The sequence below is a fragment of the Prunus avium genome, chromosome 2, assembly GCF_965620075.1.
Source record: "Prunus avium chromosome 2, drPruAviu1.hap1.1, whole genome shotgun sequence".
Classification (NCBI taxonomy): domain Eukaryota; kingdom Viridiplantae; phylum Streptophyta; class Magnoliopsida; order Rosales; family Rosaceae; genus Prunus; species Prunus avium.
In genome coordinates this window covers 42,723,636-42,735,033 of record NC_142285.1, presented here as the reverse complement: position 1 = coordinate 42,735,033, position 11,398 = coordinate 42,723,636, and the positions used below count along the sequence as shown (strand labels likewise).

Below are 11,398 nucleotides of genomic sequence, written 5' to 3'. Positions count from 1 at the left end.
AACTTCAGAAACAATGTCTTGTATTTTATTAATGAGAGCTCTCTAATGTACCTAATGCGCTTTTTTTTATTAAATGATAATATACTAAATTCTTACATACAACACAGATCCTAGAACTCAAATTCATAACCTTGTCTCACCAAACATGCGGGGTAGGTAGACAATTCCTACCCGTATTTACAAATGATAAAAAACCAAAATGCAAAAATGAAAATATTTGAAGTCCCACCAAAGGGGTAGCTGTCTACCCGTGAAGTATTAAAGGCAGCTACTATTGGATTGTACATGTAATAACAATAATTTTTTTAATAGAAAAAAGGTAATAATAATATTACATGTACCAATAATACAATATGACCAAAAATATATATTACATGTACCAATTAAATATATTACAAACATAAGACGAGATTAACATAAAATAATGACAAACAAATGAATAATACTACTACGAAAATTAAATTAAATTGGAAATGTTTAAAATTTTAATTATAATAAAAAATTAGTGAATTATTATTAGATCATAGATTGCAACTAGTATCTCTAATTAACACTAATCTTTCACAGTAGGCGATTGGGTGGTAAAATAGCGGTCGAACCGGAGTTTAGGGCTTACAGAAGAATCCAGAGTCTCTTTTCGCATCGCGCACTCACACTACACCACCACCACCAGCGTATCATTGCCTTCGTCCCAAATCCGACAATTTGAGTTTAGGGCTTTGCTTTGTAGTAATATAAGCATACGTCTGAGAGCCTTTATACGCTTTCAAATTTGCAATCGCAGTTGAGACTCAAAGGTGGGCGGACTTTTTCTCGGGTAAGTTAGATTCAGCTTTAAGGGAATTTAGAAATTTGGTATTCTGATTTCCTAGTTTCTTCCATGTGTGATATTCGGGCATTTATGGTATCGGATTACAATGTCAGCGTCAAACCCCAGGGTCTTTAGGGTTTTAGGTGGATTGGTTGCCTTTGAATTTATGGTCTGAGCTTGCAATTTTATCTTCGTCGTGTTGTTGTATTATGCTAAACACTTGGAATTAGAAGCTTTTCAAGTTGGATTCATGGTTCATAGTGTGTTTATGCTAAAATGGATTGGGTTTTCTGTTCTTCTCTGAGGTCTTTCTTTAAATTTGCTTTTAATTACTTTGTTATTACCAAAAAAAGCTTGAATTGGCTTGATGGTATTTCAGTTAAAATGCTGGTCAAGCTACTTGAATTGGGCTAAGGGTTAATAGTTGTTCATCTGAAACTCTGTTCTTTTATTTTTAATGGATTCATTGACTTCTCTTGCTATTCTGTTCTAAATCTGGATCCAGGATCATTTGGTCGTAGGCTTTCCAGTATCTGCTCCTGATGTAATAAGCACATCAAGTAAATCAGAAATGATAATAATTATTGTGTTTTTTTAATTTGAAGGCCTTAGGATTTGGATGGACTCTCCTGAACGTAGTCGGAGTCATGTGAAACGAGAAGTAGAGGATAGCTCAAATTTGAAGAGTGATAGGGCCGGAGAAGATGAAGAGTGGGAGGGCAGTGATAAAAGGAAGCACAGGTCGAGCAGATCAAGAAAATCTGGTAATGGAGAAGACACAGGAGCACAAGATAGCAGTGGCAGAAGAAGAAATTATGGGGACAGAAGTGAGGGCCGAAAAAGATCTGGTGGCTCTAGCAATGCAGATAGTGATGAAGAGGATTATGACTCAAGAAAAGAGTCACGTTCTAAGCAGATGAAGAAAAAACAAGAAGAGAGCAGTTTGGAAAAGTTAAGCAGTTGGTATCAGGATGGGGAATTAGAGAACAAGCAAGATGGTGGAGATAAATTGGGGGGTAGAGGACCAATTCGAGGGGAAGAAAATGATCGAAGGAAAATGAGCTCAAAGCTAACACAGCATGAGAATTCTCAGAGTAAAAGTAAGAGCAAAGAAGAAAGGTCCCATGATGGAGAGCTTGAAAAGACACTGGAAAGAGATTCCAGGCATTCAGAAAAGAAGGAAAGCAGCCGAGAGAAGACTCATGGATCTTCTGAACAGGTGAGGAACTCGAGAAGAAGATGGGATGAATCAGATGGTGGAAGGAAAGCAGAAGAAAGTCATCATGAAAGATCTGATTCAAGAAGCAGTAAGCCTTCTGATCCTAAGTATGAGAGTTCTAAGGAGAAAAGTGTCTCTGTGAGAAATGAACCCAGCGAGAGTAAAATCAAGGGTTTAGATTCAAACAGTGACAGGGGTACCAAATCTAACAACAGAGAAGAGAGAAAAGCTGATGGGGAGAAGAGTAAGGGTAAAAGTAGGCCAGAAACACTTGAAGAAGATAATAGGGCTAGTCCTGCCTCTCGTGAAGACAGATCAGGCAGGGAGAAAACTGAAAAGCATAGACAGCAGAAAACTCCCACTGGTCGGGATGTTGCCGAAAGCAGGGAGAGGTCTTTGAATGCTGATGAAGAATCAAATGTGGGGACGAAAGAGAAGGGTGCTAGAGAAGTAGGAAGTACCACCAGGTCGAGAACACCTGAGAGGAGTGGGAGGCGTTATCAGGATTCAGAATACTTTGAGATGGATTATGACAGAAATTTTAATCTCAAGCGGAAGGAACTGGAAAAAGATGGTTATAGGGATGATCGACCTAAAGGCAGAGATGATAGCTGGAGTGACAGGAATAGGGACCGGGAAGGTTCCAAAGAGAACTGGAAAAGAAGGCAACCTAGCAGTAATGAAAAAGATTCTAAGAATGGGGATATCATTTATGATCATGGTAGGGAGTGGGAGCTGCCTAGACACGGTCGTGAGAGGGCCGATAATGAAAGACCACACGGTCGGTCTGGTAATAGGAAAGATGGAAGCCGAGGCGAAGCTGTGAAAACCTCATCTAATTTTGGAATTTCAAATGAAAATTATGATGTGATCGAGATCCAAACTAAGCCTATAGATTATGGAAGAGCAGAATCAGCATCCAACTTTGCTAGGAGAACAGAAGTGGGTCAGCAATCTGATGGGAAATCAGCACCAAGTGATGAAGAGTGGGCATATATGCAGGATGACAGGACAAGAAGGAGTGATATGCATGGATCTGGACCACCAAGGGAAGATTCAAAGGAAAGATATACAGATGATATTACCTCCTTGCGAGATCAGAATTCTTGGAGGGAGGACTTTGATTCCCATGGAGGGAAGGGAAGAGGACAGAAAGGTTCTATGCCTGGGCGTGGTGCTGGTGGCCAAAGTTCCGGTGGTGGTTCACAGCCTCCATATGGAAATTCGGAGCCAGGACCTTTTAATAGGAATGCTCCGCAAGGAGTAAAAGGGGGTAGAGTTGGCAGAGGAGGAAGGGGTAGGCTTACTGGAAGAGACAGCCAACAGGTAGGAATCCCACTTCCAATAATGGGATCGCCATTTGGACCTCTTGGAATGCCTCCACCTGGACCCATGCAGCCACTTACACCTAGCATGTCACCTGCTCCAGGTCCACCAATGAACCCTGGTGTCTTCATTCCACCATTTCCTCCTCCCGTGTGGCCTGGTGCTCGGGGAGTTGACATGAATATGTTAGCTGTCCCACCTGGTCTCTCCTCGGTCTCTCCTGGATCGTCAGGTCCGAGATTTCCTCCTAATATGGGGACTCCGACAAATGCTGCCATGTTTTTTAACCAATCTGGCCATGGAAGAGGAGTTCCTCCAAGCATATCCGGCCCTGGTTTTAATGCTGCTGGACCAATGGGACGAGGAACTCTGGGTGATAAAAATCCAGGTGGCTGGGTTCCTCATAAAAGTAGTGGACCTCCTGGTAAAGCTCCTTCTAGAGGAGAGCAGAATGATTACTCTCAAAATTTTGTCGATACTGGTATGCGACCCCAGAATTTCATCAGGGAGCTAGAGCTTACAAATGTTGTGGAGGACTACCCCAAGCTTAGGGAGCTTATACAGAAAAAGGATGAGATTGTGGCTAAAGCTGCTTCACATCCCATGTATTACAAATGTGACCTGAAAGAGTTTGAGCTATCCCCAGAGTTCTTTGGAACCAAGTTTGATGTCATTCTTGTGGATCCACCTTGGGAGGAATATGTTCATCGTGCTCCTGGTGTTGCTGACCATACGGAGTACTGGACGTTTGAAGAAATAATGAATCTTAAGATTGAGGTAATCTGGATGCAAATAATTGTTTTCTCCTTTGAAAAAGAAGACTAGATATAGGCATCTATATGTCAGCTGCTAAGTTACTTTTCATCTCTCAACTTCACAGTGGCAAATAATAAAGCAGTTATATTAATAGGTGTTTCGTATGATAATAATAGTAGTCTTGTATCACTAAACATAAAATGCATTTTTATGTGCTTATTGTATTAGACATAATTCATATGCCGTATAGTTTTTGTCTTTACATGCTTCCTCTCACCTTTCGCTCAATAATTGAACTTTTGTCCTCTGTGCTCACAGGCAATAGCAGACACACCTTCTTTCATTTTCCTTTGGGTGGGCGATGGCATGGGTCTTGAGCAGGGCCGTCAATGTCTAAAAAAGGTGTTTAACCAGGACCTCTGGATTAGATTATAAACACAACTTGTGGTTACCTTTATTTCTGTAATTTGATCTTGGATAATATGTTTGCATAAACAAATTGTGCTTATCTACATCTAATCAATGTGATCCTGCAGTGGGGATTTCGTAGGTGCGAAGATATATGTTGGGTGAAGACGAACAAAACTAATGCGACTCCTGGTTTACGGCATGATGCTCATACTTTGTTTCAGCACTCAAAGGTTGGTGTAATTTTTCTATCTCTCCCCCCCAATTAAAATTCTTTGATTTTATAAATGATTTGTTATGTTCCCAATACAATGAAGGAACATTGCTTGATGGGAATAAAAGGCACTGTTCGTCGCAGCACTGATGGCCATATAATCCACGCCAACATTGATACCGATGTTATAATAGCTGAGGAACCCCCATACGGTTAGTAACTGTATCAATAACCCTTGATTTGCAGTGGTGTAATGTTTCTGTAGTCAGGTGTCATGATGTGTTGTGAGCTGGTTGCGAGATAGAGTTTGCTCTTGCTCTTGTGTTTAAAACGAGATTAGACGTTTTATTGTTACTGTTTTTGAAAACAAAACACAAGCTGTTTCAATTTTTTTATAAGCAAAATAAGTTTACTCATCATTTTTAGCAGCTGTTTATCCCTGTTCATGATGAATATGTTTTTCTTGTTATTTCTGATATGTTTTAGAGATTAAGCCGGTTTTGTCAAAATAGTAATGGCATGCATAAATTGTGACAGAATCATCTGTGTAGCAAAATTTTGCTTTAGCTGTAAACACATATAAAGCAGAATCTTATCCTTGTACAATCAACAAAATGAGGAATGAGGGAGAAAAAAAAGATATTATCATACATTATGCTCAGTTCCAAAACTACCCTATAATACTGTTTCATTTGCATCTGGATCAATTAAATGAGCACTGATTATGCTATATGATGCCGTTGGAATTGCAGGTTCAACCCAAAAGCCTGAGGATATGTACAGGATTATTGAGCACTTTGCCCTTGGCCGCAGGAGGCTTGAACTCTTTGGCGAAGACCACAATATTCGGTCTGGTTGGCTGACTGCTGGAAAAGGACTATCCTCATCAAATTTCAATGCCGAGGTAAAAGAACTTAGCTCAAATTCCTTTTATAACTGAAAGTACAGAACCACAGTCGTTGAGTGTACGAGCTCCTCTGTTTTGCAAGTGGCTGATCATTTAGGCTTAACCATTGAGTTTGGTGGATTTGAATATGATAACTGAAAAACTCCTAGTGATTAGAGGATAATTGGGATGAAATTGGTGTTTTTTGTTTCTATTTTTTAAAATAGAAATTAATTCTTTAGAGAGGGAAGCAGCAAAATGGCAGAGAAACAGGCTGATAAATGACATCAAACCTAACACGCTATTGTCAAATCATGAGTTATTCATTGGGATTGACTTCTCTTGGTGCTCACTGTTTAATTAACTAATCATTTATCCATACATGCCCAGAAAGTAGGTTTAGAAACAGTTAATTATACCACTGCATCAATCTTGTTCCCTTTTTTCAAACATAAAATTGGTTTCTTGATTTCTCCGTTGCTTTTCTGACTGAATACGGGTGATGTCCAGGCCTATCTCAGGAACTTTGCTGACAAGGATGGGAAAGTTTGGCAAGGAGGGGGTGGACGAAATCCACCTCCAGAGGCACCTCATCTTGTTGTGACAACCCCCGACATAGAGGCCCTTCGGCCCAAGTCGCCAATGAAAAACCAGCAGCAACTGCAGCAGCAGAATTCAGCATCCATTTCTCTGACCACGGCAAATTCCTCCAACAGAAGGCCGGCTGGAAATTCACCACAAAATCCAACTGGTCTAAGTATTAACCAAGAGTCTTCAAGTTCCAATCCCTCAACGCCAGCTCCTTGGGCTTCACAATTGGAGGGTTTTAAAGGGCGAGAGGGCAACAATCTGCCTTCAGATGATAAGGTTTTTGATATGTATGGGTACAGTGGACAGGCAAATGGAGACTTTATAGATTTCGAGTCACACAGACACATGAATTTGTTGTAACAAAATGTTCAGTATTTGAAGTTTTTGCTCTTGTAATTCTTTTTCCCTCTTATACAAATGGAAAGAAAATGCGCTGTTCTTGTGCATGCATCGTGACATAGCTTTATCATCAAATTTGAAGTTGAAGAAGGCCATTGGTAAAACCAGAAAAGAAAAACCAGAATGTCATTATCTAAAAATATATGGCATATCTGCATCAGTATTGGTCAAAATCAAACTCTGATGAGATCACAGACATCCCCAGGTCATTGTAATCTTAATTATACAGAAATTCTAAGGACTTCTCTAGTGTCGTTGACAAAAATTGTGAAGGAACAATATAATTGGGATTTCTCGGCTTCATTCATCCTTGTCAGGCGTCATATCTCAATTTTGACATTCAATGGGCAGGGATCCTTCTATCCATTTTAATGTGCTAGGTCTTATGCCTCACTTTGAGGTTGTTGAGTCGAAGGAGTTCTAGCAGCAGTTTCTTCAACAGTAGCTGTTACCAAATGTACGCATACAACATCATCAAATGTGAGATCATCAAAGACGGAGGGAGGGAGAGAGCGAGTGGGTTTGATTTAAGGACGACTAACCTTGAGATGGAGTTTGAGGTTCAAGTTGACTTTCCACTGTTGTAGATGTCTGCCCCTGATTTTGGGCAGCAGCTGCTTTTAGCTGCTCCTCTGTGATTTTTAGGTACTCTTCGCTGGTGTATGCTCTGCTTGGTGACGGAGCCCCATCTGCACCAGACAATTGACAGTTTGAGATTTCTTAAAATGGCACAGAAACTATCTCATGGGGCGCAAGGTTATGATCTGTATATTCATACATTGAATCAAACAGCCACAGCCACAACATGATTCAGTTAAAAATAATGACTACATAAATAGCGAACATTTTTCTCTGTAAGAAGCAGGTGTTACCCATATGAAAGATGTATGGGAGATATAGATTAGAACTGGCTCAAAATTTCCCAACGCCTGGTTACTCCTATTTGTGTTCTTTTCTAGTATTCATTCATATTCTAAAAACTTCCATAATGTGTCAGAATGATTAACCAGTAATCACATATACAAGAGCTTCTTTCAATAAATAAAAAAGGAAGTCAAAGATAAATGTAACGGTTACTGGCATCTCCAGTCGTGGTTTCTACATTTAATCACTTACTGGGTTCGGCCGTGGTTTCTGCATCTCCAGTCGTGGCAGTTGATGTAGGGGTTGAAGTAGTGGCATCTGATGCAGGGGTTGAAGTAGTTGCATCTGATGAAGGGGTTGCAGCCGTGGCAGTTGATGAAGGAGTTGAAGTTGTGGCAGCTGATGATGGGGTTGCAGCCGTGGCAGCTGATGAAGGGGTTGAAGTAGTGGCCATTTTGTTGGCATTGTATGTGTCTATTGCTGAAGGTGAAATGTCATCAAGACCAATCTCCTTTTCAAGGGTGCTCTTGAATTCCCTAGAAACGTCCTACACGCAGATGTACATGCAACATTGATAGCCTTCTCACAAGACCATAAATATACATGTGAAAGAAAGTTAATATTACTCACCTGAAGTTCTCTAATGGTGGGTTGAAAAGCACGCAAAGTCTTTCCTAAATTCCGAGCAACCTGCATGTAGATAAATTGTTACTCTGGGATGCCAAAAGATCAGTTAAGCAACAAAGATTATTATTTTCTTTCTAAAGCTTAAAATCCTAAGCTCCCAAGGCCATCATTACTTCTATCATTGAGTTTTAGCCAACAACAATTCTGTGAGGGGTTCATATACCAACCAAATTTACTTAGTTCGTAGAATTTAACCTTACTACTTAAAAGTTCAAACTGAGAGAACACAGGCATCCATATGAGAAATTAAGTCCAGCTATCCTGATGATGTTAACAAAAGACAAGCAAGCACTCTCACACAAGAACTTGAACTTGAGATCAAAACGTCCAGCTATACATAACATGCCACTCACCTCAGCAAGACCTTTGGGACCAAAAACCAACAAAGCCACTACCCCAATAACCAGAGCCTCAGGAGCTCCAACCCCAAACAGAGATGCATAAACCACCATACCCTTATGCCTTCCCTTCCTCTCTGCACCAACAAATCACGAATGAGCTGAAATGACTAAAGACAGCAAACAAATAAAGAAAACACGAGCAACGCGAATGATAAAATGTACCTAATTTTAAAGATTTCGGCGTGAATGAGATACCCAGATGCTTCAAGCCACTCCATGGTGAGAAAGGACTGAGACCCAGTGGAGGAAACACAGAACAAAGTCGAAATTTTGGGTTTTGGGGGCGTGATACCAGCGAAGAAGACGGGTTGTATATGGCTGATTTTGTGCCTCTGGGAGCTGATGCTGGTGAACACACAAATGTAGCAGCAGCAATAGCCGAGGCCATGACCATCAATTCAAGAATTTTGATATTTTCCGATTCATGAGTTCTGGTCAGAGTCCAAAATTATAACAACCAGAAGCATTAGATGTGTTTTCAGATTTCGAGCATATCTGGGTAAGCCTCAACCTGGGCTTTGTAGCCCAATTGAAAAGGATCAAATATAGTAAATCATTTCAAAGGATGGGGCTTTATATATCTTTGTTAGTCAATTTTAACACTTGTCTTTGCTACAAAGTTCAATAACCAGTCAGCCCAATAATGATGTGACAATTGGGCTCCAAATGTTGTTGGTATGTTCTTGTTTTGGGGTCAAATAATTGATGTATTAAAAATCCCAAAAAAAATCATGCAAACCCTTCATCCAAACTCCAAAAAGCAATATATGATCTTGAATTCTTGATAATAATAATAATAATAATAATAACCAACCTACCATGATGTGGCTGTGATGAAAAAGAAAAAGCCTTTTCATTCAACTGTTGTTGCCCCCTTGGGCAATGATTCTGATAAGGGAATTCCAAAGGGATATAAAGGAGGATCTTGAATTAAATCTGCTATATGTGTATAAAATGTGCATGTGTTTGTATATTAAAATTTGCTAGATCAACCCCCACCTACTTGATAAGTTGAACATGTGGTGTGCTGGTTTAGCTTTTGCCTTGTAGGACCATTAGCCACACCTAGCCACCCCATGAGAGAGAGAGAGAGAGGATCAATTTCTGAAATATCCAGTAGTTGCATTGCATTTGCACCTCCTAGTGGACCCCTAGTTGCATTCAATATTGGTTAGTTACATGGGTGGATCTAGGAAAAAATTGAATTATCATATTCACAGAAGTTAGAACCTCTCACTGTTTTGATGAAAATGGGATATGAGTGAGTGTTGATATATAATAGGCTTTAGGATATAATTGGTATGCAAACTTTTTAACTTTTTGCATTGCTTGTTGTAATAATACCAGTACCAGAGGTGAACTGAGAAAGTGTATAGAAAGTGAAACCATCATAATTATTTTCAACTGTATAATTATAATCCCACACATTTCCACAAAAAGGGTTTAGAAGCCAAGAATAATTTGTCTGACTGTGACATTAACAGAATCTGAATATAAAAATGGTAGGTGACTAGGTAACATGATCGCATTTAATATAAAATATTCAACAGTAAAAAGTAAAAACACACACTTTGAGTTTTGACCATAAAAGTTTGGGATAAGGTGAGAGAGGTGAGAGAGGTGAGAAAATAAAATTAAAAAAGTAGGCTCTAAATTTTTAACATGCAGAGCAGAGTGATGAGGCCACCACCACCAGCAAAGGATAAAAAAGGTGTTTTTGTTGGGTTGAGATATCATTTTCAGAAAGCAAAAGGATGAATTGGATTTGGATGGAGAGATGATGATGGCTGAGACCAAGCGACCACCAAAGAGAGAGAAAGATGAAGAGCACCACCCGTGCAAGTTTTATTTAGTGTGTGAGTGTCACTATCTTACGCACGAGGGGTGCCCACTAAAACCCATAATACGGAAAGAAAAAAAAAAAACCAAAAGTGGATGGGCCGCACGTGGACATCTTCGACAAAAGTTTTTTCTCGACGTTATAAAATTTGAAGTAACAGTCAATAGGATCTAGCTCAATAAAAAAAAGGGCATGAATTTGTTTTTAAGTCCGACCCTCCGTGATACTTTAATAGTGTGTGGTGCTTTTTGTAATTTAAATTAGCATTTGTATTTAAATAAAAATTGAAGTAACAAGAAATTGCAAAATAATAATAATAATAATAGAATTTAAAATTAAGGATTTTGCTATTTTACCCTCAAAGTTTCTCTAATTTACATGTCTGGCCTTTCTTTACGTTTTCGTTGGGAGGTGGGACCCGCAACACAAATGCGGTCACGAGAGGCGCGCGGGACGCGCGTAACGTAAAAATCAGAATATTACAAATCACGAGTATCTCACGCGGTCACACAACGCCGCCAGTAAGTTTGCTTTTTTCTTTTTGGCATTAAAAATCACCACGTCATTATTAACATTGGTGCGACGCGGTAAATTAGAACAGAACCAAAGGACAATTATGTCATCTTATATTTTCTAGCTACTCTTTTATAAAGTTACAACGAACGACCCCTGTGGATCTTAAAAGTTTACAACGACCCCTGTAAATAATAAATCATTTTTATTACGAAATGATAAATTTTTGTTAATTATTATTAACTAACTAACTAATTGGGTGTTTGACTTAAAAAGTTATTAAATAATTACCGAATCACAGAGAGAGAGAGAGAGAGAGAAGACAGCTGGCCAATTTTTTTGTTGTCCAATCACTTATACAATTATCCTCAACTTGCGCAAATTTAATCATTTTTTGCGAAACCCATGGCCACATTAAGCTACTTCAATACAATTAATAATTGAGTCGTATTTATTTATGGGAAACGGAAAATACATAGAATA

General features: G+C 39.3%; 2 protein-coding genes across 3 annotated transcripts; one reads left to right on the top strand and one right to left on the bottom strand.

Annotated features, from left to right (window-relative positions):
- Positions 1-556: 556 nt before the first annotated feature.
- EMB1691 (Methyltransferase MT-A70 family protein) lies at positions 557-6,657 on the top strand. Of its 2 annotated transcripts, none has more exons than XM_021971358.2 (7): positions 557-817; positions 1,417-4,133; positions 4,431-4,514; positions 4,649-4,753; positions 4,838-4,946; positions 5,487-5,638; positions 6,131-6,657. In XM_021971358.2, the coding sequence occupies exons 2-7, from the start codon at positions 1,431-1,433 to the stop codon at positions 6,569-6,571; spliced, it is 3,594 nt and encodes a 1,197-aa protein (XP_021827050.1). In that variant the 5' UTR covers positions 557-817; positions 1,417-1,430; the 3' UTR covers positions 6,572-6,657. The 2 variants fall into 2 exon arrangements, with proteins under 2 accessions (XP_021827050.1, XP_021827051.1); XM_021971359.2 differs by having other exon boundaries at positions 1,317-4,133.
- A 52-nt stretch (positions 6,658-6,709) lies between these two features.
- Positions 6,710-9,053, bottom strand: HCF106 (Bacterial sec-independent translocation protein mttA/Hcf106). Its single transcript, XM_021971360.2, has 6 exons — positions 8,725-9,053; positions 8,515-8,636; positions 8,105-8,164; positions 7,727-8,021; positions 7,153-7,299; positions 6,710-7,055 (listed from the first exon to the last, which is right to left on the bottom strand). The coding sequence occupies exons 1-6, from the start codon at positions 8,954-8,956 to the stop codon at positions 6,994-6,996; spliced, it is 918 nt and encodes a 305-aa protein (XP_021827052.2). The 5' UTR covers positions 8,957-9,053; the 3' UTR covers positions 6,710-6,993.
- Positions 9,054-11,398: the final 2,345 nt, after the last annotated feature.